The sequence below is a fragment of the Mycteria americana genome, chromosome 4 (genome assembly GCF_035582795.1).
Source record: "Mycteria americana isolate JAX WOST 10 ecotype Jacksonville Zoo and Gardens chromosome 4, USCA_MyAme_1.0, whole genome shotgun sequence".
NCBI classification, from domain to species: domain Eukaryota; kingdom Metazoa; phylum Chordata; class Aves; order Ciconiiformes; family Ciconiidae; genus Mycteria; species Mycteria americana.
The window spans coordinates 3,980,541-4,006,727 of record NC_134368.1 but is presented as its reverse complement, the minus strand read 5'-3'; the positions used below and the strand labels follow the sequence as shown (position 1 = coordinate 4,006,727).

Here is a 26,187-nt window from a genome sequence, read left to right as displayed (position 1 = left end):
GACTTGAATTACAGGAATTGCCGTAGCGAGGCAGATCAGCACCTTGTGCCATTAACTCAGAGCTGGCAGGGGCCAGGGCAGCTTCGCGCGCCGGGTCCCCGTGTTGTGCTCCCGTCCCAATTAAAGAAACTGTTTGTGATGGAAACAAAACCAAATAGGTCTTATGCTTTAAGGGGAAATAAAACAGTGAAGAATAACTTTATTGAACTTGGTTTTTAAATCTTGCTGTATTCCCTTTTTAGCAGAAGAAACTGTTCAAACCGATGGTGAGGCCAGCTCCTATTTTGTGTTTTCCTTTTTTGAACTGATTTCGTAGAATCACAAAATGGTTTGGGTTGGAAGGGACCTTAAAGATCACCCAGTCCAACCCCCTGCCACGGGCAGGGACACCTTCCACTAGACCAGCTTGGTCAAACCCCCTTGAACACTTCCAGGGAGGGGGCATCCACAACTTCTCTGGGCAACCTGGTCCAGTGCCTCACCACCCTCAGAGTGAAGAATTTCTTCCTTATATCTGATCTAAATCTCCCCTCTTGCAGTTTAAAGCCATTGCCCCTTGCCCTATCACTATGTCCTTGAAAAAATCCCTCTCCAGCTTTCTTGTACACTGCCTTTAGGTACTGGAAGGCTGCTATAAGGTCTCCCCGGAACCTTCTCTTCTCCAGGCTGAACAACCCCAACTCTCTCAGCCTTTCTTGATAGCAGAGGTGCTCCAGCCCTCTGACCATCTTCATGTCCCTCCTCTGGAGCCGCTCCAACAGCTCCATGTCTTTCCTGTGCTGAGGACCCCAGATCTGGACGCAGCACTGCAGGGGGGTCTCACCAGAGCGGAGCAGAGGGGCAGAATCCCCTCCCTCGACCTGCTGGCCACGCTGCTTTGGATGCAGCCTGGGATGCGGTTGCCTTTCTGGGCTGCAAGTGCACATTGCTGGGTCATGTTGAGCTTCTCATCAACCAACACCCCCAAGTCCTTCTCTGCAGGGCTGCTCTCAATCCTCTGCCCAGCCTGTATTTGTGCTTGGGATGTGGATTTGGTATGGAGAATCTTTGGACAAAACTTTTTCATATGGCTTTGGCTTAGTTGCAATCCAAAACTGATCTGCTGGGCTTAGTTGCAATCCAAAACTGATCTGCTGGTGACAGACTTAAACTAATTTTCACCAAAGGGCGGAGAGAGGAGTTTTTAAAGCTGCTGCTGTGACAAGGCATTCGGTGTTTGGAGGGGCTTGGGAATTACCGGGCGCTAAGGCGTTGATGCTGGCCCATGCCAGTACCCATATTACTTCTTAGGGAGGGAGAGATGAGTTTGGTTTCACTGCTAAACTACTTAGGGGGGGCTTCTGCTTAAAGATGGGGTGGAAAAAAAGCCACCACCCAGGCACATGTGCTCGAGGGGAGCTGCAGAAGAGCAGAAGGAAGCTGGCTGTGGGTTTTTTGGCTTCGTGCCTTGCTAATTCCTTTGGCCCCGCAGCTGGGGCAGCTCAATTTTCCTCCCTGCTCTTGCTGCTTAAGGAGCATCCCCCCATTCCCGTGTACCCCTGCCCTGTTAGTATTTTCATCCTTTCACCTTCATTTTCTCTTTCCTGCAATAACTCATTTTTATCGCTGCTTCCTTTGCCTTGAGTTGAGTTTAGGGTGCTCGCTGTGCCTGCTTGTAAACAGGGTTTGTGACTTTGATCGTCGATCCTCCACGTACCTCCACAGGATTCTGTAACGTTTGCAGCCTGGGATGTCTGCGGGGCATGGCGTGTCCCCGTGCTGCAGCCGGGCAGCTTCTGGGTGCTGCTGTAAAAACCATCTCTTGATATTTATAAGGTCGAAGCAGCAAAGAAATGCAAAACTGCAGGAACACTGAGGTCGAAGGCCTTAAAAACCTTTCACCTGGGTGTCTGTTCCTGGCCTGGTTTGGTATTTAAGCACCGTTATTCTCTGAAAATTCATTATTTTTACTTCGTGCTGTACAGAGTGTATTGTATTTGCTCTCACCTGTGGCACAGTGAGTGTTACCATATGGTTTGCCCAAAGTTGATTTTTTTTAACGCTTTTAGTGGTAAGTTAGCGCTTGGTGCTCTTCTGCTGTGTGTTTTTTAGCCAGGCAAAGTGCCAGCACGTCTGTTGGAGGAAAAACTCCTGGCTGGATCCTGGAGAATAAACAGAGCTCGAATTCCCTCTGAAGGGAGAGAGCTCAAGTCCCGCAGGTAGGATTTTTCATCATAATGATCCCATTTGGCAGCTAAATTAGTGACCAGGTTTGGTAGAAAATGGAATGACTTCAGGAGCATCCCTTGGTACCCATAAGGAAGAGGGAGATGCGGTGCAACACCAGACCCACCCTCAGCCCACGGAGCTGGAGCTGAACATCACCGGCAGCTCCGCAACACCGTCCTCTGCACAGGGCCACCGGCCACGGCCCTGCAGGCATTTGGATATCTAAAACCTGTAGGATATCTAAAAAAATCTATGTTTTGGTAAGAGACCCTGAAGGTCTGCCTTGGTAATTACCTACACTAGGTAGATCTACTCGTGTATGGCTATTTGACTGAACCTCAAGAAGGAGAAGCTGTCGCTTTGCAGTTTATTTGTTCCTCCGTTATCCTTGCTCATTCAATTGGTAAGATTTAGGGTTTTTTTTCTTTTAGGGCAGGGATCATCAGGGATACTCTGTGATACATCCCCGATCCCGGCGAGCATCCTGGCGTCTGTTGCAATTCACGTGGAGATTGGAAGGAGTAAAGTGCAGCAGCTCTGGATTTTGTGAGGACTTCGAATCATAGAATCACAGAATGGTTTGGGTTGGAAGGGACATTTAAAGATCATCTAGTTCCAACCCCCTGCCATGGGCAGGGACACCTTCAACTAGATCAGGTTACTCAAAGCCCTGTCCAACCTGGCCTTGAACACTTCCAGGGAGGGAGCATCCACAGCTTCTCTGGGCAACCTGGTCCCATGTCTCACCACCCTCACAGTGAAGAATTTCTTCCTTGTATCTAATCTAAATCTCCCCTCTTGCAGTTTAAAGCCATTCCCCCTTGTCCTATCACTACACGCCCTTGTAAAAAGTCCCTCTCCAGCTTTCCTGTAGGCCCCTTCAGGTACTGGAAGGCTGCTAGAAGGTCTCGTCTCTTCGCATTAGGTTTGATAAAGCAAAGTGCAGGGGATTTGAGTCTCCTGCTCTTTATCTGTCTTACACGCACCTTGGTGTTTGCACCGTGGTGGTTTATTTTTCTAGCAGCCTCTCTCTGCCCCCATCTATAGATGGACCTGTTCCATGCATCACAAGTGAGGTTAGGATGCAGTGTTTAGGAAGCAGAGTTATTTTTTGAGGGTAGCATTATGGGTTATAAAAGAAACCAGCATTTCAGACGAAGCAAATCTCAGCAGGTCTCCTCACCCCTTCTCCTCCGTTATTTGGGCTTGCGTTGGGTCGTACCTGCCGCAGTGGGATGCCGGTGGAGCGCCGGCCTTTTTCAGATGCAGCAGCTCACTCGCAGCGCTGTCCCAGAGGATTGTGGCAGATTGCAAACACGCTCGGCACAATCATACCATCCCAATTAGCATAATGACGCTGCCTAATTTATGCGCAAATTGCCCTAATTTATGTGTGTCAATACATGTGATTAAACCAAGCACGGGTGGAACGGGCTTCCGTCTCAACCCAACCGGGGAAGCGTAAAGCTGCGTCCACCCCAAAATGTGTGAAAGGTCCAAAATTTCTTCTCCGTGTTACTAAAATACGGAGCTTTGTGTTGTTTTGCTCCCGCAGCTCTGGCAGCAGGAAGGGGTGTGGGGCAGGACTAAACTCATGGCAGGAGGTAAGGGAATAAAAGATTCCTGTGCTGAGATTTGCATGGATTAAAGGCGGTTTTAATTTGCCTTGATACACTTGGCTTTCAGGTGGATTACACAGGCGGCGGGATTTGGGGCTGTCTAGCCAACTAATACGTGCCTTACTTGTATTTTAATTATTTTGATAAGAGATGGAGGAGTCCTATAACTGTAGGCCACCTTTTCCAACCCCAAATCTTGAACATTTTTGTGTGTAACATTTTATACCATTAACATTCTCGATTAACAAACCTGCTGTCATTGTCTGAAGTCCCACCTAGTGTAGCCGTTCCCAAAGCACTTTCTCAGCGATGTTCTTCCAAAAGAGCCCTCTTCATTTGTGAGCTTGTATCCTCGTTTTTATAAAAGAAATGGTGTTGTGCTGTAAAATTGTTCCATAGTGAGCAGGATGATCCAGCGCAGAAATGTGCAGCTTGAGTGAAGTTCTCGTTTTGGATTCCTCCTGGTCCACCATGTCCACCAAAGTATTCATTCCCATGACTTTAAGTATGCCCGTTTGCTACGGCGAGTGGCACAGCCTGGCTGCAGAGGTTTAGCAGCTTTAACGTAGCGGGTAAAACAGGGTACCAGGCTGTGAGTTGGGTTTGGGCTCTCCTACCAGTGTGGTCACTGACCTTCTACTTGAGCTGTTCTGGGAGAGAAGAAACACCAAGGAATGGCACCTTTCTCATGGTCCCATCCATCTTTTTGTACGTACCGTTTGCAGATGTAATTGCTTTTTCAGGGAAGGAACATCCTACAGTTCTTCATAACTGATGATAGGGCCCTGACCTCAGCTGAGGTGTCTGGACGCCGCTGAATTACTAGGAGCTGTTCACTCCCACGCATGTTAACTCGCCATCTGTAGCATTTTCCTGTTTGATGATGGGAAGCCACCAGTTGAGCTGCAGTTTTTGGGCTCCCAAGCTCTGCAAGATAATCTGCCTCTGTTACTTGTGGAGGTATAAGCGTGGTCGAACTCTCCCCTGACGTTAAGTTGCGCTCTGCCAGTCGGTGGACCATCCATCTCCAAGGGATGGAGGCTGCAGGTGAGCTTGCAAGCACGCAGCTCTTAATCTTCCATTTCTTGGTTTAAATAAAAACACAAACACAACCAATTCACCTGACTTCTTACCAATAAAACTGCTTTGACTTGTGAATCTAAAATACGAGAGCACAAGGTAGACCTTCTCCTTCACCTTGCTTGCAAGGTTTGCAAAGGAGTCTTTAATCTGTTGGCACAGCACCATACGGGAAGACACTTGGCTGCTGAGTCCCAGGGTCTCTTTCATAAGTGAAGCTCTTTCTGAAGTAGCTTGATGTTACAGCATTGTCCAGAAATACCTGGATCAGGTCAATCTTGGGTTTCCCAATGCTGCCGGACTTGGAAAACTGAATTTTGGCTGTAGAGAATGGAAGCTCCTTCCTATAGCCAGCGTGCCTTCCTTACTGTTGATCTGCTGTAACAGCTTATACATCTACCTGGTTAAATTGCTTTCATCTAAACATATACAACTAACATACACAAACAATAATTACAAATAGTAATCACACTGTTCCCGAGGCCGGTGGGTTGCTGCCACGGCTTACCGCAGTCAGCTGACTGCACCGGATCCTCAGGATACCGTGTTTTTGGAGGATTATCTGGCAAGCGGATTACATTGCTGGCACGTTGGGGCACGGTGGGGTCAGGGCACGGCAGATGAGTGGAAAGGCTTGTGTGTGGCCGGGGCTCAATAAGCCAAATGTGGGACATGCCACCTCCTTTCAGTTCTGTCGTACGTTTGCTCTTTGGCAATCGTGTTTCCTCTACGCGCAGGCCGTATGACTAATTTCTAAGAACAGATGTGGGTGTAAGATATTCGTATAAGTATTTATAACATAAGATGTTTCTACTCTTACATACTCGAGCGACTTGAGTGCTTGCCTGCACCGTGCTCCTTACCTGTCAAAAGGAACGAGGTTTATGAGTCACTGCAAGTCATGCATCATGAATTACTTTCTTCTTCTGGTACCGATCTGTTTTTACAGCCATCTGAAGACACAGCCTGCTCTAAAACCCATTCAAACGTGTTGCATTGACTTTTATAAGCTTTTATCAGTTCTCTTGTTTTCATTTCTGCCTTTGCATTTGCTTTTTTTTCATTACCTTCCAGTGTATGTTTTTCCTTCAGCAAGATGTTGGCCTCATCCTGGAAGGAGCCGTGAGCGTACACTGCATGTGTCTTGCTCCAAGCTTTGTAAAAACTCAGCTTCATTGCTGATTCCCTTTTAACTCTCAGATGTGCTAATAACGGCAGGGAGGGGGAGTCCTTCGTTCCATCAAGGCTTTCTAAAGCTGGAGGTGAATGCAAAGTCTTCCAACTTTTCTTGCGCTTCTCAGCACAGTCCGAGGCTGTGTTTTGAACCTGGCAGCTTTGTGAATGAAGCAATAAATTGACCATGAAAATATTGACAGCACAGTTGCTTACGCCAGCTTCCTGATTTGGTCCCGTAAAAGTTACCCTTTTGTTTTAAATGCATATTAGCTAACTGAAGGACGAAGGGACCTCATTCCCATTGCACGGGGAGGAGAGGACAGGCTGAGGGCTGGACTGCATTGCTGCAGCCCCCAGTCCCCTCTGCCCCGGGACAGCAGCATTGCTGGGAGGTGTCGGGAAACGCTGGATCGTAAGGAAGGAAATGCAGGTGATGTGGGGGGACCAGCGAGTTCGGCACCTCTGTGGGTTGTTCACTTTGAGCCAGAGACAAGAGAAAGCAGATGCCTCAGCCCTTGTCCGGTTGCCTTAAAAAAGAAATATCAGGAAAGTAACCCAGCTCTTCTCCTCCCTGCCAGATCCAATGTCTTTTTAATCTGCTCTCTCTCAACTTCTCTTAGAATGGAAGTTGCTGGTTGCTGGTGGTCTGCTCGGGTTAAGCAGTGATTCTGGCAGACTTCAGAGCAGACGTGATCTCCAGGTCTCGTTGCTTTGAAGCTCCTGGTTCTATCACACTTGACTACGTCAGATTTTTTCTTCTCTGTGGAGGTAAAAATTCAGCCTTGTGCGCCCATCTGATTGAAGTGCTGAGACTTGTCTAATTGAACAAGTGCTCGAGTCAACACTTGAGTAGGATGAAAAGCAGCGAGGAGATCACCCAGGGATTATGTCTGAGCTCCGCAGCTACTTGGCACCGACAGAGCAGACGGCTGGGTCGCATCCTGCCCAAGGCTGGGGAGAAAAGATGTCGATAGGAAAAAAATATTAATTTGGTTAAATATATTCAACTCTTAAGTCTAGAACTGCCTCAGGTCTCTAATTTCGTACTTTATAGCATCAGCCCAGAAGATGGGATTAGTGAAGGAGGGGTTGGTTCTGCAAACTCCTGCAAGGAGCCCGCTGCTGTCTCAAAGCTGATGTAGGTAAAAAATATTTTGGGGTGGAGAACAGAGGTGGAGAGAGTGGGAGCGAGTTGGCTTGTCATGTAAAAGTGGGGATCAGCCGGGAACAGTCTCGACTTCGCGAGTGAACTGTGAGCCCCTTTGCTGATGGAATGAGGAACCCACGTCCGAGAGCTGGTGGGGAGGCAGGCTGGTTTGCGCAGGGGTGTGAGAACATCACAAACATCACTGCCGGTCACCTGCACCGCAGGGACAAGCTTCAGCCTGTTCCCTGTAGGATTGCACTTGACCCTACGGCCAAAGTCTGTATCCAGAGAGGTTTGGGCTTGGGGAAGTCAGCTGGTGACTGTCTCACTGGTACGTGGCCATCAGAAGCCCTGGTGACCGCCATGTGGCCTTCTGACCTCTTTCCTTGGGATGGGAATAAATGAACATACACAGAACCGCTTTTTCAAATGCCCCAACTGCTTGTGTCTGGGTAAATACTCACTCGTAGGAGCTCAAGGCAAATATGATGCCTTCGCTACGATAAAAATTATCTACTTCTTCTAGCTCCTAAACTTTACTTTACCCCAGACAGCAGTGTACGTATCAAGCGAAGCTGTGAACCTCAGGGTCTTCTCATTTGTAACTGCTGCTGCTGACCTGTAATCACCTGCTGCTGCCTCTGTCCAAAAGCACTTTTCACCCTGGAAACTCCCATGATTTTGCCTTTTGTATTTAAGTTATTTTCATTTTTTTCAAGTGTGTCTCTAGCATGAGCAATAGTGAAAAGCTGCATTTTGCATATAGGTAAAATGAACTGGAATCACCTTGCTGGAGGCAGTAAAAATACTATTTTCCAAAGCAGTTGGTGAATTTTAACTCTTTGGTTTTAAAAGCTTGTTTTTTGGTTTGTTTGCAGGGGGCACCACTGGAAGAACCTTTATGGGCTCCTAATGACATGCAGGTGGACGATTTGCTCATGATAATTAAGGTAGGAAGAAGCGTTGTTAATTTTGGCATCTTGGCATTTGTCCTCTCCTTGAAATAAAATCGCGTTCGCCAGTGGCCGGCCGGTCATCGCTCTATTTTAGGGTTCAGTACACAACGATGGCAGTATGGAGCAGCACATGGCCAAGGCATTAACTTGTTCTGTTAAAGTATCCCTTTAAACACAGGGGGAAGGGAAATCTTATTTAAGAACTACCTGGGAACATAACTAAGTGGAAAAAATCTGACTTCCTCCTCCAAAGGATAATAAGGTCTCTGTTGGTGCAGAGCTGGAAGGGGCACGACTCTTATTTGAGAGCACTCAGCACAGGGGTTTTTTTGTTCTGCTGAAACGTAGTGGTTGAGTTGGAATTCAGGTTCTAACTTGCCTTCTCAAAAAAAAAAAAAACCCCTAAAAATATATTTTATTAGTTTATTTTCATCATCTTGAGCTTCTGTGGAAAGCTGGTCTGTCTCCAAATGTGGCAAGAGAGTACTCAATTATTGATTAATGAAACAGAGGAAAATCCCTGATTTTAAAAGCACTAAACTGTTGGACAAACTTGGAACAGAAAATACAAATGTGTGCGGAGTTAAATGGATTTATAAGTAGTTTTTATGATACTTTAGTATTTGGATTCTTGTCTTGCTGGGTCATTTCTGCCATGGCTGTTGTGCTCAGAAGCATCATCAGGGTGGTGCAATGGTCACTGCTGGTCTTTGCCTTCTGTTGCGGTAGGAAAGAGGGTCTTCACCGTACTCACTGTATAGGCTCCTAAATGTGAATCGACCTTTCCCCTTGCAGTCAAAAAAAACTCGAAAAGCCATCTTGACTTGACTCAGGCAAGAGGACCCTACGCATTTCCAGGCTTTGCTCTACACCCTCATAACGTTTCAATTTACAAGCTTGAAAAGGTGGTAGAGCTGTCTCTGAGTTCCCACCAAAGTATCAAACCTCTGCAATCTGCAATTACCCAAAATACAGCAAAGTTGGATGCTCTGCTTTGGAGCCCAGTGAGATGTTTGGTGAGACCAACATCACGGACAGGATTTTGTTCTTGCATTTATATGGACTGTAAACGTGTAAGAAAGTATCGTGGGTGAACGTGGGGTGTGTTATGTCTGTCGTACTTTAACACGGGCTTTGCTTTATATTGCAGTTGGGGTTTACACTTCTTATTAGCACGGGTGGAATTAGTGGTTTGGTTGGTGTTTAGTGTCGATGGATAGTTTACTGGCTGAGTTGTTGGGGGAAGAGGGGGAAATTCAAGCTGTAACTAGAGCAAATTCTTTTAATACAGGTTTACGGTTCTTAAATGTATTTGTACTTTTTGTTTGGCTTGCGATAAGATGCACTACTGTGGAATTTGCTTGGAGCAGGGATTTGCATGAATTATTGTTCCTTACAAAATGAACATCTGTGCGAGCCTTCTCCCTGTGCTCCACGGTACCAGAGCACCCATTAGAAGAAGGATTTGTGTGCTGGGATGCAGCAGTTAGCAAAAGCCAAGTGCTTGGGGGAAGGAGAGATGGAATAATAGAAACAAAGCTGCTGAAATCAAGGGGAAAACTCCTTGTGGGCTGTATGATGGCATCTGGATGTGTGTGCTTATTTTATGTGCTGACTTCTTTCCTTCTCATCCCAGCGCACTTTTTTAAACAGCAACGCCCTCCTGTTAGGAGAAACTTGGGACAATTATGCTTGGCCTCTTGCAGAGTCCAGTTTTGTATTTGGGAAGTATAATGCCATCGATTGCAGGAGCTGCTGATAGAAATAGCGTGGCCCAAAAATACGTAGAAGATGGGAGTAAACCGTCGTTACGGATGGTCTCTTGATTCTGCACTTAAAGCATTTCATTTGAAGGGTTTCACTTTCTCATAGAGAGATCTTTCTGTAAATCGCTAATTAAGCAAATTAGCTACAGTGTCATCAGTCTGTCTACAAAAAGCGAGAAGCTGACGTTCTGAAGAAACCTTCAAGCTGCAGACTCAAATTATCCAATATTTAAAATTACAACGTCTCATAGGAATAGGAAGAGCGATGAAAGAATCACTTGAAGTTTGGGTGACTTAAAACCAGGTTTCACATAGAAAGGCAGGCTTTTTATTTTAGTCAAAATTCTACGTGGAAGCTAAAGCTGTCATCCTCACTTAAAATTTTACTAAACCTCATGGCATTAAATAATTTGCTTGTAATCCTTTATTTTCTTTTTGTAGACAGTAGAAAGGGTTAAGGTAAACATGTTGGGATGTTCATCTAAAATACTTTGTGTAACGTACTCATTTTCTCAAAAATTGTCTTTGATAAGGGAAAACAAGGAGGAGAATTTCTTCGTTTACGGAAATAAATCCCCAGAGCATCAGGTGCAGGTGTGAGCGATGAGACTGGTGGGGCATCAGTGGTCCCACCATTCGTGGGAACGGTCCTGGGTTGGGAAGAGTGCCGGTGTATGTTGAAAGCAGTAGGAGCGAGGTGTATCATGAGATGGAGACATGGCGTTGTGTTGAGACACCTGTACTTGAGTATGGAGAACATTGCCAGATACCCTGATTGATAATTGCCAGCTGATGCAGATACCATTCAGGCTGTATGTGTGTCCTGGCACCAGTGGGTTTTCCGAGCATGTTACGGTTGTGCGTACGGTCGGAGGTAAGTACAGGCTTACAGCGAGTTACTCAAGGGCAGAAAACCACCCAGGCATGGAGGTGACAGTCATATCGATACCAGTGCAGTGCCGAGTGCTGTGTTTTGTTGAGAGGGTGAGTACTAAAACCGCATATCTTGTTTCAACAAAGTCCATCCAAAGCCATTTGCTACCTTCGGACCATCCGTATCCTTCCCTGTGCCTTTCCCAGCTGCGTTGCCAACATCTTTTGGGAGGTAGGAGTCAAGCTGACGTGCCCTGTGGATTTGCAAAGAGCTCAACACATGTGGTTTTCTTCTCACCCGTTCCAGCAGTGCCGATCACCGAGCTGATGTTTTCGGCTCTACCCACAATAACTGAAAGATCTTTCCTGCGAGATAAGAGTCAGTAATTGTGGTTGGCTCGTTCCTCTGGTATGCATTCCCGTATTAACTTGAAATTTAATTTGTCATCGGAGTGCTGCTGCTGCCGCGCGGCTCCGTCTCCTCCAGCACAGGCAGGGGAGGCTGCACAGAGGCCCCGGCTGTCACGGCGGTCGGATCCTGCAGCCTCTTTCTGGAGGATTGTTCTTCAGAAAAGTGCATTGCTGCTGTAGCTTGATCTTCTCACTGAGTACACACAGGTGTGAGCAAACTCCAGGAGAAGCAAAGAGGAGGAGACAGATCGGGACCCATCCCAGTCCTGCAGTTCACCCTGGTGGCTTTTGCATTGGATAGTGGCCAAACCGAGAAGTGCTTTTGCCCCCACTTGGAAGATTTGCCCCTTTAGTTTTGGTCAAAGCTATAGTCCTTCTCAAACCTTTAAAGATTGCTGTCAAATTTTGGCATTTGTTGATGTGCAAGCTGAGCCTTAGAGGGCTTTTTGGAAACGCAGGGGTTGCCCTGAGACCAATCACAAATTACTGGTGCTCCTAAGTCCCATAGGCACTTCTCCCCACCTCTTTCCTATGAAGCTTCAAACTTCTACACTGAATTTGATGTCACCGATGTGAACTGACCGCCTGGCCTGCTGCGTGCTAAAAATACCATGGGATTTGTATGAACCGTTTCACAAACCATCAGTACTAAACACACACCTCCAGCGTTCGCTGTTGAAGCTGACTGAGGGCTGGGGATGTGAAGGAGACAACTGCTTACAGAAACCACACCAGGCAGCATGTCGGGACCTGCAATCCGTACCTGGAGCTGCTGAGTATAAATAAACACATCCACCCTCCATCTTATTTCTGACACCTACCTCCCTGAATAGTAATTTTTTTTCAGTAGCTTGTTCTGCAAACAGGTTTCCTCTTGCAGGTGTTTAGGAAGGCCTCATTTTTATGTTAATTCGGCGTAACTATCAGTGCACCGACATCGATTGCTCTTGCGTCCTTCTGAGACATGTGATTTTTATTGAAATTCGGTCTTGAAAAACTGATACCAGCAACTGCTGTACCTGTCACCTGAGTCAGACGGGAAACTGCACCAAATTGGTGGTCGCCTCAAAAGTACGTTGCCAGCCCTTGTTCTGCAGGGTGTAGCAACCACAGCTTCAGCTTTCAGGAGGGCTGCAGCTGCAGTCTTCACCCTGGGTTCATGTTTTCAGTGGTGTTTGCTTGCTAAATTTTTAGGGCTTTCTCAACATCACGTCTCCACTGAGATCAAGCGTTGCTAATTACAGCTAAACACAGTTACTGCTAATGCTGGTGGACCTGAATCTATAGGAACAATTTTTTTCATGTTGATGGCTTCAGACATTTCTCTGCTTTCATCGTATTTGGTCCCATGAAAGGATTGAGGCGATCCACATCTCCTTCGAAAGAATAGATCCTTCAAATTGGGCAGATAACATATTAGGCAATTTAAATGACTATTTTTAGAGCTCAAAACGGATCTCCTTCTGAGCAAGTAATGCTTACTAGCTCCAGCCAAACCTGCCTTGCTCTGGTTGATCACTGGTGTGTAACAGATGTGAAGGCCAGTTCCTCGCCGCTGGAGAGTTTATGTACTGCTGGTCGGAACAATCAGAGGAGATGACAAGTTGAGGAAGTGAAGATGCAGGAGGGACGATGTTCAGGATCCTTCGTCATCGCTGGGAGCTGGGAGGTGCCTCTGAAGGATGGGGTGGCGTGGGGTCGCCTTTGTTTTCAATCGGTGGTGCCCATTCCTGCTTTTCCAGGGCATCCTTTATGCTGATGTCAGCTTTTCATCCCCCCCCTCCTCAGTGTTTCTGGAGAGAACGTTAACAGAGAAGATCTCTGCTATCTGATGGTGGAAAGCAAAGAAAGAAGAAGAACAGATGAAAGGTCTGCAACCCCAACTTTGGGTGGCAGTGGCCTCCCAGTAGCACAGGAGGCTTCCATCAGCAGCCACTGCAGAGGTTATTCAAAACCTTGGGTAGACCTGATGGCAGAAATGCCCATTAAATAAGACAAGGGGAGGAAATTTAATCGGCCATGCTTTATGTTTGTTGGTAAAGACACGAGTGCAACGGCTTTAGTGACAGATTTGGGGTGCCTTTCTGGCCATTTTTTCACAGTACCAAATATAGAGGACACTGAAGGTGGAGGGGCTGGAGGAGAGAACATCTGGTCCCAGCTGATACAAACCAAAAGCTGTGAAATTCTGGAATTGCACCAAAAAGGTTTCTTGCCCCAAGACCTTACCATGTGTCTATAAAGCACATCCACGTTTCTGGAATACATTCGGTCAGCCAGATGCAGATCAGCGATGTGGTCAGGCAGGTCGGCAGTTGCTAACACTGCTAACTTCTCATCTCTCCTTTTCCCAAACTCAATTCTTGTGATGGTATTTAAGCGTTTTGTAGGCCAAATCCTTGAAGTTCCCTGCTGAAAGCTAAAACAAATATATCCATCCTATCAGGTCCTTCCAAGAGCAAAGCATGGAAATCCCCTCTCCTCGGGCTGGCACCGTCACCGGTATTTTCCTCTCTCCCTTGACCAATGACTTTTCCTTTAATATTGCTGTCTAAATCTTCTCTGGCTTATGCAGTGATTAAAAAGAAGAAAAAAAGAATTACATATGCTACGGGAATTCGGCAAGCGATGTGTGGACCTCTCGCAGTCCCAGTCGGTGGTTAGAAGAATTTGTCATACTTGTATTATACACGTGTACGTTCTGCTTGCGGTGAGGAACCGCTGGTGCTTGCTCAGGGACCTGTTCCCTTTTCACACGGAGTCATTTTAAGGGCAAGCAGATATTTGGGGGGGGGTGGGTCGTATGTGGATGTACATGGAGGGATAAGGCAGACCGGAATAATGAATTATTCTCTGGGAGAGCGGCGTATTTACAAGTGCTGTGATGCTTTACCCATGATGGTCTAAGGTAGACATGTTTTCTGGGGAGCAATATCTGGTAGCAGGTAAACTGCTGCAGTTGGGGAGAAGCAGACAAGCTTTTGATGCGTAAATCCTCCAGTTCTGAGACAAAATGCATTATCGGTCTTACAAACTCAGCCAGTTGCTCTGAGCTTCATCCAAATATAATAACACTTTGACTGAGAGAGAGAGGACAGTCGGTACCCGCGGAGCCGAGGGATGTGCTCGCTGAGGAAGGAGGTAAATTACTTCTTGTGGAACGCGGAGGGGTTATCTGGGGACCAAGGAGGAGGGCAGTTTTAGAGGGGAACTAGCTTCTGGTTGACTGTTGCTCAATGACAGGGAATTTAATTCCCTAACTTGCTTTTTGAATGCATTTTATAGGTACCTATCAATGCGTTGATGTGTTTTGTAGGACACATTCCCTTTCTTGCCCGTCCTCTCTGTTACCCACGTGCTTCTGCCCAGTGTATGAGTTGGCTCTGGTGTAGTGCAGGAGGAGGGTGGTGTACCCGGTGAAGCGTACGATATTTGGGGAAACGAATGCTGTAATCCAGAGGATTTTGCTGCTGCAGAGAGCATTTGTGGGGATGGGGGCTGTGTGTGAGCAAACGTTGCAGCTTGGCCAGGTTCTGCTTCCATTTGATGTGGTGCATGTGCCTTGATGAGCAATTCAGCAAGGTCGAGGAGCTCTTTGAAGAGCTGGAGGGAGGGAAAAAGCTCTCTAAAGTAATATGTTTCAAATATAGATGGAATTTATGCTACAATAAAGCTGTGTTTTACTTTTGCAAGGCTCTTTCCTTTCCCCGCTGCAAGGTGCCTTGCTGGTACAGTGTGCTGGCTTGACTGCACCTCGCTCAGCAGATGTTCTTGGCAACCTCAGGTCTTACCTTGGTCTGAGCTTTGAGGAAGCATAAGGTCAAACTGCTGTAGTTCTAGAGGAAGTTTGTAGCTTATCAATTCAACCTTAAAAAAAAAATTAAAAAAAAAACAAAACCAAAACATTAATGTGGACTGCTTCCAGTCTTGTACAGGGGGTTGGAGAAGTCGACAAGATCGTGTGAAGCAGATCACGCTGCCGAGGAAACCGGTGCCTTAGATTTTGCAAAAAGCTTTGTATTTGAGACAAACTAGTTTTGAGGATTAAATGCTGCTGTCCCCCCCAGTGAGTGGATATTATGGCATCTAAACTGACATCTGAGCTTCTGAGGTACAGGTGTGACCGAGCAGGAAGGTCTCTGCAGCTACAGTCCATTTGGGTTTAGTTTTTGCGTGTTACTGTGTGCAACGTTCCTCCTTGCAGAGAAAGAAGTCGAGGGGACGTGAGAGCTCTGCAGGAGGAGAGGGAAACGACTCTAGAGATTAGGCAGCAGAAAGATGACTCGAGTAACTGTTGAAGCTGGGTTGGGTTGTTCAGGAGAGGAGTTGGTCAGGATGCACGTTGTGTTGTTGCATTTTAATCCGTGCAAGAAGAGTCGGAGAGGTGTGTTCAGAGGTGTGCAGGAGGAAGAAGTGATGGGTGTTGAGCAGGCGCTTGTTGGGATGCCTGGCTACTCGCTTCCTTCACCCCAAAGAGGAACACTAAGCTATAGATGTGGTAGGGCATATGGTGGGATGTCATGATCAAGAGCAGTGTCAGCTTGAAGCATCTGGAGGGAAAGAGTTAAATCCGAGCAAAAAGCAAATTATCTGGAAGGGTTGGAACTCTGCCCTTCAATGCTTCCCCAAGCCAGGACGTGCAAGTCAGGAAATGGCTCTGGCACCTGAGGGTCCTCGGAGAGGGCTGCGTCGGGAGTGGTGGCATTGCCTGGATGTTTTCTTCCAAGTCTGCATCTTTGAATGAACGTGCAGCCTGAGCCACTGAGAGAGGACAGGGATTCTGCTTGCGCGCTCTCCTCCCATTGCTAGACCAGGTGTCCCCTTAAAGGCACCAGTTACAGTCAAAAAACCAGTCTGCAACTGCAATCGCAATGGATCACCGCCTTCAGCTGCAGGGGCACTAACCGTGCGTGTCAGGCCACCTCACTGGCTTGTCACCACTTTTTAAAATACTGCTGTTGAAGAACAGCAGAGCCCTGGTCCTGCAGCGCCCGTGCTGGGCTGCAAGAAGGTCTCGGCACCCATGCTGCTGGCGCTGCTCTGCCTCCTACCAGAGCTGTCAGAGGCTCAGGTCTGCTGTCTGAGAGCTCAGACGTACGTTATACATAATGAAAATCTGTTTCCCCAAATGAGCGGTCGCAGGAAACGAATTCTCTGCTCTTCAGCTGCCAGCCCGGCCCGTTGGGTTGCGGCGAGGCACCCCAGCTCCCGCTGCGCCCGGCTTGGCTCGGGTGCCGCCAGCAGCATTGAAGCTACCCTCAGCTGTTATGGTGGGGACGCTAACAGGTATCCACAGGCACAAAAGCAAACTGGGAAGCCCAGTATACCACTGGTTTTGAGCCAGTTGCTCAGTGGAAGATCAGCTTTGCTGAGGGATGCTTCCTCCTTTTCTTGGTGGCTGCTTCCCCAGTTATGCTGTTTTGCTTCAGAGGAGAATCTGTTAAGTCCTTTTCCTGAGCAGCAGCCAGAGGCTCAATCGAAACCTATTTAATAGCTATTTCTATATTTTTATGTGCGTTGAGCAGGGCCTGAAATGTATCATTTGGGAAGATGTTTTAGTGAGATTTTGGATGGCAACCCACTTTTCTCCTCTGCATTAACTGCTTTAAAACATATACTCCCTGGTTCAATTTTATTTGCCCTTTAATAAAAAAAGATAATATCTGCTAGACACTAGTTTTTTTCATCCCTCAGGCAGATGTTAAAGAGTTTTCATTGTTTTTAAAGTAGCTGTTTCTTTGCTTTTTGAGTGGCTGTCAGCTTGCTGCAGATGATGATTCATCTTTACCAAGTGCTTAATTGAAGATGCCGTTAAGGTGATGTGATGCAGATCGTCCCTGGGATGCTCAGGATCGCCTTTCGTCCACATACTGTGCTTTGAGCATCGCTGCTTTATCATCTAAGGAAAGCAGCCCTGTATTTTGAGCGTTGGCAGGAGGAGAAGCTCTTCCTCAGTGGTTCATGTCTTGCTTGTAATGAAATGACTTTATTTTCTTATGCAGCAATCATAATTTTAATAAACTTTTCTCAGTCACAGAAGGGAAGAAATGTCGTGAACTGGTTTACTGCTTCTCTTCACTGTGAGCCAGACTTTTCCTTTTAAAAGGAAAAGTACCTTTTAAAACCTGCCCTCTGCTTTTCAGCATCTCCCATTGAATTATTTCGTCCATACACCTATTTTTATTAAGAGATTGGGAAAGAAAACCAAGCACTTTTCCTTAGGCATTGGTACTTTCTTCACTCTGAGCTCATCCCAAGTGCAAAATATCTGCTGTGCAAGCTAAACAGAAAGCAAAAGTAACCAAGGCAAAAGCCTTTCTACGGGAGAGAAAGCAAACTGACTTCTGGAAAACGGAAATGTGGCCTTAGTGCTGTGTCGGAGCGAGAGCGGCAGGGGTGGCTCCATCTGGCTTCGATAGGTATCTGCAAAACCCGACGTCAACGTGAATTCCCCTTTGCCGTGAATCTGCTTTTAATTAAAAAGTCAGAGCTCCTAAAAATGACTTGCTGAAGGGTGTGGGTCGATTTATGCCTAAATGTTGGTGATTATGATTTCTTTAAATCAGATTCTTTACTTCACATTCTGAATATACTTGAAACTGTTTAATCTTAAACTAACTGGGATTTTTAACACTTACACGCTCCCTTCCATCCAACTGTTGTCCCAGCCCATTTCCTTGATGAGAGCCAAACAGAGCTTTCAGACGTTCATGGTGGGTAACAGACTATGAACAGTAATTGTCTGTGTGAGGGTGACAGGGAGCCATGGTCACTGCCCACAAGAGACAAGGTCACCGGCTGTGTCTGTCTTCACGTACCAGGGACATGCACGGCACGGGACAGGCTGGTAACTGGGAAGTGCAAGGCTCACAGCAAGATGACTTTCAGACCCTTTCAGCTGCTGATCACAGAATCACAGAATCACAGAATCCTATAGGTTGGAAAAGACCTTTAAGATCATCGAGTCCAACTGTAAACCTAACACTGCCAAGCCCACCACTAAACCATGTCCCTAAGCACCTCATCCAAACGTCCTTTAAATACCTCCAGGGATGGGGACTCCACCACTTCCCTGGGCAGCCTGTTCCAATGCTTGATAACCCTTTCAGTGAAGTAAAATTTCCTAATATCCAGTCTAAACCTCCCCTGGCGCAACTTGAGGCCATTTCCTCTTGTCCTATCACTTGTTACCTGGGAGAAGAGACCGACCCCCATGATCTACCATGGTCTTTATTCTTGGGAGCAAAAACATGGAAGAATTTTCTGTTACACAATTTTTTTAACATATATTTGGAGGATTTCATACCACAAGTTTTAATTTTTTTTCTAATCACGCTTTAACATCTGTATTTGGTAAAACGTGCTACTTTTTAAGCATTCGTATTGGTGACTTTTATGTTGCGACTAAACCAGTTTTGATGTGAATTGTCCAACTTCTGTTTTTGGGGAGGAACAAAGTTATTTTTTCTCACCAGCCTACACAGCATTTAATCCGACCAGAGCACATGGCTGCTGGTATGCAGAAAACAACACTCTGTCTTTGAGAAATTCTTCCCTGCGTGACTTCACTAGTTAAAGCTCGTTGAAGAGGTTAGCTCGAATCTCCTGCCTAAGGACTGCCATGCTGTAAGCTAAAAGTTGTTTGTGTTTAAAGATGCTGCTTCTGTTTCGGTAGGAAAGTATGCATTGTCGAGAAGTGTTTCTTCCCGCTAGCTGCACACTCATTCCAGAGTACGGTTTCCAGAGGGATATCTTCATGAAATAACCCACCGGGGGCACAAAGCGGCCACACCTGATCATAGAATCGTAGAATCACAGAATGGTTTGGGTTGGAAGGGACCTTTAAAGGTCATCTAGTCCAACCCCCTGCAATGAGCAGGAACATCTTCAACAAGGTCAGGTTGCTCAGAGCCCCGTCCAACCTGACCTTGAATGGTTCCAGGGATGGGGCATCTACCACCTCTCTGGGCAACCTGCTCCAGGGTTTCACCACCCTCATCGTAAAAATTCTTCCTTATATCTAGTCTGAATCTCCCCTCTTTTAGTTTAAAACCTTTACCCCTTGTCCTATCGCAACAGGCCCTGCTAAACAGTCTGTCCCCATCTTTCTTACAAGCCCCCGTTAAGTACTGAAAGGCCGCAATAAGGTCTGCCCGGAGCCTTCTCTTCTCCAGGCTGAACAACCCCAACTCTCTCAGCCTTTCTTGATAGCAGAGGTGTTCCAGCCCTCTGATCATCTTCGTGTCCCTCCTCTGGACCCGCTCCAACAGGTCCATGTCTTTCCTGTGCTGAGGACCCCAGATCTGGACGCAGTACTGCAGGGGGGGTCTCACCAGAGCGGAGCAGAGGAGCAGAATCACCTCCCTCAACCTGCTGATGGTGGGACCAAGCTGGATGCTCCCCAAAAGCAATGAGCAAGGTATTGTGTAGCAGAGGTTGGGTGCCATCGAGAGGTTAGTGACTGATCAGATGGTGTCTGAAGAATATTGTTGGCTAAACAAAGTCTGACATGTTACCGGATAGTAATTTTGATCTTGTACAGTGAAAGATTGGATGCTGTATCTCATCAGTCAAAAAATGCCAGGGATTATTTCTGTTCGATTTAAATAGGCTGGGATGCAATGAGGACCCGCGTTAGCAGGGGCAGGGTGCTGGTGGTTGATTAACCTGTTGGACACGTGACGATGTGCGAGGGATGTCTGGACGCAGCCGGTGTGAGTAGGAAAGCACCAACCACGCAGCCGTTCCCCCTGCATCCAGGGATGTGCAGAAGTTAGCAATGTGGTGAAGAATGAAGCAATTTCTCCCCTCAAAATGAATGTAACAGAGGAGGGGGTGTATGCAGGGACTGAAGAAACACCCATACAGTTACGTTTCCATCACTGTCATCACCTTCCTCACGTGAATCAAGATGAGTCGAGCACGAAGGACAGAAAACCAGGTGAGCGGTTGGGTGACCCGCTGTGAAAGCCACCATCTCCACCAGCTGACGATCCTGATGATCCTGCTCCTCTTATCTCGGTATCGTCCATGCTGTCCTTACAGAGTATTTCTAGAGTGATTTACAGAGCTGCTGAAGTGATTTAAGTGCTCAGAAGTATTTGAATATCCCAGTAAGTATTTATCTGCAATTAAGGTCTTGTGAAAACATTGTGAAACATGAGCCATCATCCAAGTCCTGCTTCCCTTTCTGTCAAAATGGCAAGTACTGAGCTTTGATGGCCTCTTGTCGCTATGGATTAGAGCCATCTCCTTTTTTCTTTGCACAGAAGATCCACCAAAGCATCTGGGACTGTGCACGGGCTGTCGCAGCCCTGAACAAGCAGCAGCAAGGCCCATCTCTGCAATTTTCAGGCTCGCCAATGCCTTTTGTGAGGTGCTACCAGCTTTAGTACTTCAAAGGAAGGTGTCAGAAATGCAAAAATGAGTGATTAAGGATTAATCTGCTTGTGGGGATGGGTATCTGCCTCCCCCCCTCCTGGTTGCGCTGTAAATTACTGGTTGACTTGAGCCCCGTAGTGTAGCTATTTATACCTCGAAGGTTTGAATTATAGCTGGGTAGATTATATCATCCCTTTGTTTAATCCTTTTTCCTTTCTTCTGTCATGCTTTTGACCTCAATGATTTTCAAAGCAGTCAGATTTGCTTCCTATGGTTTTCTTGTGATGGTATTTGTATCCAGGAAAGGGGAGGAGAATTAGATGGCTTTTTCTGTACCAGTTTATTTTCTCTAATGCTCTGCCTTACTCATTTCCTCATTCGACAGCCCCAGTCCTGTTTTTTTAACCTTTTCAGAGGTTTTCATATCACAACCTTCATAGCCTTTCTAGGGCTTTTTATTTTCTAGGGCTTCATAAACGGCGTGCGCAGAGCTAGGGGACAGCCTGGATGAATATTGCACCTTATGGGTTTGAACACTTCACAAAAAGCTTTGGAAAGGGGAGCTGCTGCCGTGCACCTGCCTGCTTGTTGGACCTACGCCTCTCCTTCATTCCCCCCCACCAAGGAACAAGCGATGCGAGGGAGGGTATTGTTGCTATTGGATTTATTGGCTGTGATTTTGCAAATAAATGCTTTATAATCACTTCCTTGCTGCGCCTCGCAGCCAAGAAAGGGAGACGTGCAGCGAAGGAAGGGCAGGCTGCCTGCTTGTGCTCCGGCTTTCCCTTCGGATTTGCATTTCCTATTTCCAAGACTGCTTTCTTTTAGACCTCTAATAAGTGTTAGAGCATTTAGAATACGTATTTATTCTTATAGCTCTCTCTAAGTTGCATTTTAAACAAAAAAGCCAAAGCTGGCCCCAGACCAGCGACTCCAGTGGTTCCTGGCTCTTTGCTCGGTCGCTGCAATTTGGATGTTCCCATACTTCCCGTCCAGGAGAAGCCGTCAGAAAAATAAAGGGCATGGGAGATGTGGACACACTGAAGTCAGCTGAATATTTTTAAATATTAGACCATGCTGTACAAGGGTGGGAAATAAACTTTGCTGCTAATGCAAGCAGATAGTCCCTCTGCAGTGCGAGCTTCCCTCCCATCCCTCTCGACGGGGCTTCCTACCTGGAGCAGCCCTCCCACCAAAAACGCTGCCTTTGGCTTTCAGACCCTCGTATAGCAAGGTATTTGTATTTGAAACACTAAAAGGGCTTAAGCACGTGGTTAAATGCTTTAAATAAGAAAGAATGAAGACAGCCAGCCAGCAAAACTCTTGAACTTGAGCGTAGACCTTTGTAACTTGAAGTTGAGCTGAGCTGGACACCAGCCGCAATGATAATGGAGGCAGCGGGAACACTTGTGTGATGGGAACAGCCTTTAATTACTTGTAATATGGCCGGGCTGAATGCATAACCTCTAAAAGAGAGGCCATTGCCTGTTAACATCCAAACGTTAGCACATCAAACCATGTCCAGTCGTGTAGGTAAACCCAAGAGGGCAGTTCCAACTATTTGCTGTCATCTTTCTGCATAACTTCCTTTATATGCTTTCCAGCCTTACCTGGAAATAGAGAACTTGCATTTAACTTCAAGTTGGTAATGAAAAGAAACCTTAAAAGCGTAGGCTGAGAAAGTATCGAGTATTAATTGTCATTTACTTTCCTTTTTGTGTTAGTTGGACAACTCGGAGGCAGGACCCTGAAGTAGCAGGACGGCTCTTAGATCGAATGGGGGCTTATTTGTCAAAGTGTGAGAATTTCCATTATGATTAAGCCCAAAATAACCATCTTTTTGAATAACTTAGAATAGGTAGTACCAACAGCAGGCCATCAGACAGGTGGATCTGGGTGTAAAATTCTGTATTGAAAATAGCTGGGGAAAGGCATGGGCAGATTGGAGTGGACTTTTCCTATCGAGGCTTTCTTTAGGATATTTTCAGTCGAAGCTATTGTGTTTGTGACACCCCTTACCAGTATATGCCATAACCACCAGCCTGATGGATATTGGGGGGTTCGTTTGTCTCTTGCAACTGTTCCGATTTTTGTGAAAAAACAATGGTTTTTTGGAGCAGCATTTCAGACCTTGGTCCTTCTATTTCCAAGCTGCTGCCCGCAATTTGGCCGGAAGTCAGCCTTTTTCTTCCGTGGTATTTATGTGACGTGGAAGCTATTGCCCGCTGCAGAAAAGCCAATTGCTGGATATACCCAGAACCTGCGTCTGAAATGGAGTTAGGAATATTCATCAGGCAAAGCTGGTATCGTAACCTGCATTTTCATACGCCTGGGGAGTCTTGCAAACAATTAGACTGGTCTGATGGGATGGGTCCCTCTCCTCTCTCCCCTTGTCCCACCCTTTCTCATTTTTTTCTCTGCCTGCCTTCCCTCCTCCCCAAAAAAGGAGGGAGGGGGAAAGAAAAGCAAAGGAACTTGTATGGATAGAGGGGAAGTGTAATTATGAGCAGTGGGACCAATTTAAAAATGGAAGATTTCAGAGACACTCAGACTTTCTTTAACATGTTGGGCTTTTTCGTAGAGGATAAAAGGAAAATAAACTAATTTATTCCTAAATTGTAATTCCTTTTTGGTATTAATCTGTTTAATTAGGGTAGTTCATAAATGCAGATATGCAGGGGAGAGAGAGGGACTGCAAATTGAAATGAAGACATTTTCAAAAGGAAAAGTCCTGATACGAAAAGCTTCCTGACAGTGAGATGTTTTAGGCTGCGGGGAGAAATAATATCCCAAGAGAAGAGGTGGAAAGTCCATCAATTTGGACATTTATAAGTGAGACTGAATGGGGTAATTTGGGAAGTTTCTTGTAGGGAATAATCTTTTGCTGCGTGGTGGGTAGGACAAGATGATCTAATCGATCTCTTCCCTGTCCAGTTCATATGGTTTTCATTTCCTTCTGCTGAGAGGTGGGGAAGGGAGGTGGACTGTTGCTGGGTGCAGTGAGGAGTCTGGTGGTGTTAGGGCTTGGTCGTTTGTTACAGGGTTAATGTTTTTCTGGGCTGTGATTCTGTTGCTCCAACATACTTTCAATTAAAAAGGACTTTTTAGCCCCTGCTCTGACTATTTCTGGATGTAGAAGGGTGTAACCATCTTAGCGATGATTGCTCTTCAGCTCTCCTGAAGCCACAGTTGAGGCATCACCCAAAACCGTCTCGTGTCAGTAGGGTGTCAGCTCCGGAGCTTAGTAACTGAATACCGTTTCACTGAGATTTGAATAGTTTTTTCTTTGCTTTCACCCACAAGAAATCCTGTTTCCTATTTGCTCCATGGTACAGAGCTCTGAGAATGGGTCAGAACATAGCTGGCCATGAACGTTTTATTTCCCTTCTCTTCTAACCTTGGTTGTCTGTGCAAGTTGGTGTTAGGATAACCTTTTGAAGCATGTTAGGATTTGACCTGCTCGTAACGCTAAATTAAGTGGCTAATAACTCTTGATGTGTTGTGGCTGAATCATGGCTTAAAGGTCGCAAGTGGTCTACCACCAGCCTTATTTATCTACCAAGGTGATTGCTGTTTCTGTTGATGGGAAGAAAAGCAAGGATATATGACTTGGTATGAATCTCCGAGGAGGAATGGAGAGATCCGAGAACAGTTTCTTGGCTAGGAAGGGTGGCTTTTCTGCCAAGCTAGAAATTTCATGATGGAGGAGATGGTTGTAGGACCTGGGAGGAGGGAAAAGATGGGACAGGGGGGCTGCGCACAGCATTTAGGAAGAAGATGGATTAAAGTTTGGTTTAGTGCTAAATGTGAAGGTTGGAGCAGGGAAGATGATGACTGTAGAGCATCGGATAAAGGAGCAACTTAAGTAGCTTGAGCCTGCGGTGCGGTCAAGCAGTAGGATGCTGGGTTTGGGCGTTCAGCCTAAGCCCAGCAGGGCTCATGTGGAAAACCTGTACAAGGAAACCTTGTATTTTATCCCCAGCAGAAGAAAGATTACTCATTACATCTCTGAAGAGTATCGGTAGCTCTCTGCAGTTGCTGACTTCATGGTTATATTTGTCTTTGAAACTTTGGTGCATGTAAACATAGTTTACACGTGTCTGGTTTTGAGGCCAGGTGAACTATAATGTCCATCTTTATTTGATTCTATGCTATAGGGCTCATATTTCCTCGTTTCAAGTGTGAGAAATTGAACCACAGATAGTGGGCATGACCATCTCTGGTGTCCTCTCCAAAGCAAAAGCCTGCAGAGACCTCCTCCAGATCCATGCTCATGAGCAGGACACGCTCAGAGCACGTTCATCTCCTTACACAAGTGCAAGGGCAGGTTTCTGATGGATCCATTTTTTCCCTTGGAAGAGGAGATGGCTTTTCAGGAGGAAAGGTCCGTCCTCCTTGAGAGCTATTTAATTCCCCTGACAACTTTAATTCCTTCTGAATTCTCCCACTTGTGAGAGACAGCAGAAGTTGGATGCTGTGTAATGTCCGATCCCCTGCCAGTTTTGCATCCCTCCTCGCAGCAGTGATTTACAAATATTATTTTCCCCCAGTATTTTAAAGGACGTTTTCATCTTCCCTGGCACAAGGAGGAATATTTCTCTGGGACTACTGTTGTATCAAATTTTGCTCCTTGTTTAAGATTTATATTAAAAATAATAATAACAGCAATGGAAATGCAACTTTGGTAAAATTTACTCTTAAATTACCCATTCACTTACAGTCTGGGAGCTGCAGCTTTGTTACCACTTGAGACCCAAAATGCGAATATAACTGAAGATCCCATGGAAATCAACCTATCCATTTTCTCACTCTCCTGTGTGAGGAGTGAAGGTGTACAAAGGGAAAACCAGTGGCAAATACACTGGACTTCAAAACTCGGCAGAAAATAAGGAAGGAATTGTGGGCTGCTCTCACATTGATCGCTTGGGCAAGGCGCTGTGATTTCAGTGTGTTGCTTCAATTTAGCTAATTCTTAGCAGCATGGTGGTAATTTCGTAAAAGTTGTTTCGGTTAGTATCAAAACTGCAACACAATAAAGATAGATTTTTTTCGCGCATTAACAGTTTTGACCAAGGTTTCCTTTTATCCTGCAACTTTTAAATAATTGGCCGGCTTGCTCTTTTCTTTTATTGTACTCAGGATATAAACTTAGATTGTTTTGTAAACCACTAATTTTAGACACATCTTGATGCTTATTGTTCCCTTCATTGCACTTTTTTAATACCATTGCAAAACCTCTACAGAGAAGCGGAAATCATCTGTGTACTGAAACTTTGACGTCTAGACTGGATGAAGGGCAAGAAAATGCAGCCAGAGCAATCGCCCACCAGCCTTTTTAAAGTCACTTTGCTTTCCTAATCCAAAATTCACCAGTAATTCCCTTCGCCATAATATTAGGTAGCAGAAATTGGACAAAAATCATGAATGTACCTATATCGAATGAGTGTGAAATCAGAAGCAGCTTTCCAAATCAGTAGGTATATATAATAGCCAACGCGGGCATTACAGATACAATTGAGTTGCTAAGGCAGAGCTTTCCAATAGTGCCTCGTATAGCCCCGTATCGTCTA

General features: G+C 46.0%; 1 protein-coding gene across 3 annotated transcripts in view; it reads left to right on the top strand.

The window, feature by feature from the left end:
• The window catches only part of PTPRA (protein tyrosine phosphatase receptor type A), a 132,461-nt gene that overhangs the window by 52,915 nt on the left and 53,359 nt on the right, over nucleotides 1-26,187 (top strand). For 2 of the 3 annotated variants that reach the window (XM_075499486.1, XM_075499487.1), the window contains one exon: nucleotides 8,109-8,180. The exons of the other annotated variant lie outside the window; for it this stretch is intronic. In XM_075499486.1, coding sequence (XP_075355601.1) covers nucleotides 8,109-8,180 — 72 coding nt within the window. The remainder of the gene's footprint in view (nucleotides 1-8,108; nucleotides 8,181-26,187) is intronic. 3 annotated transcript variants of the gene reach the window in all.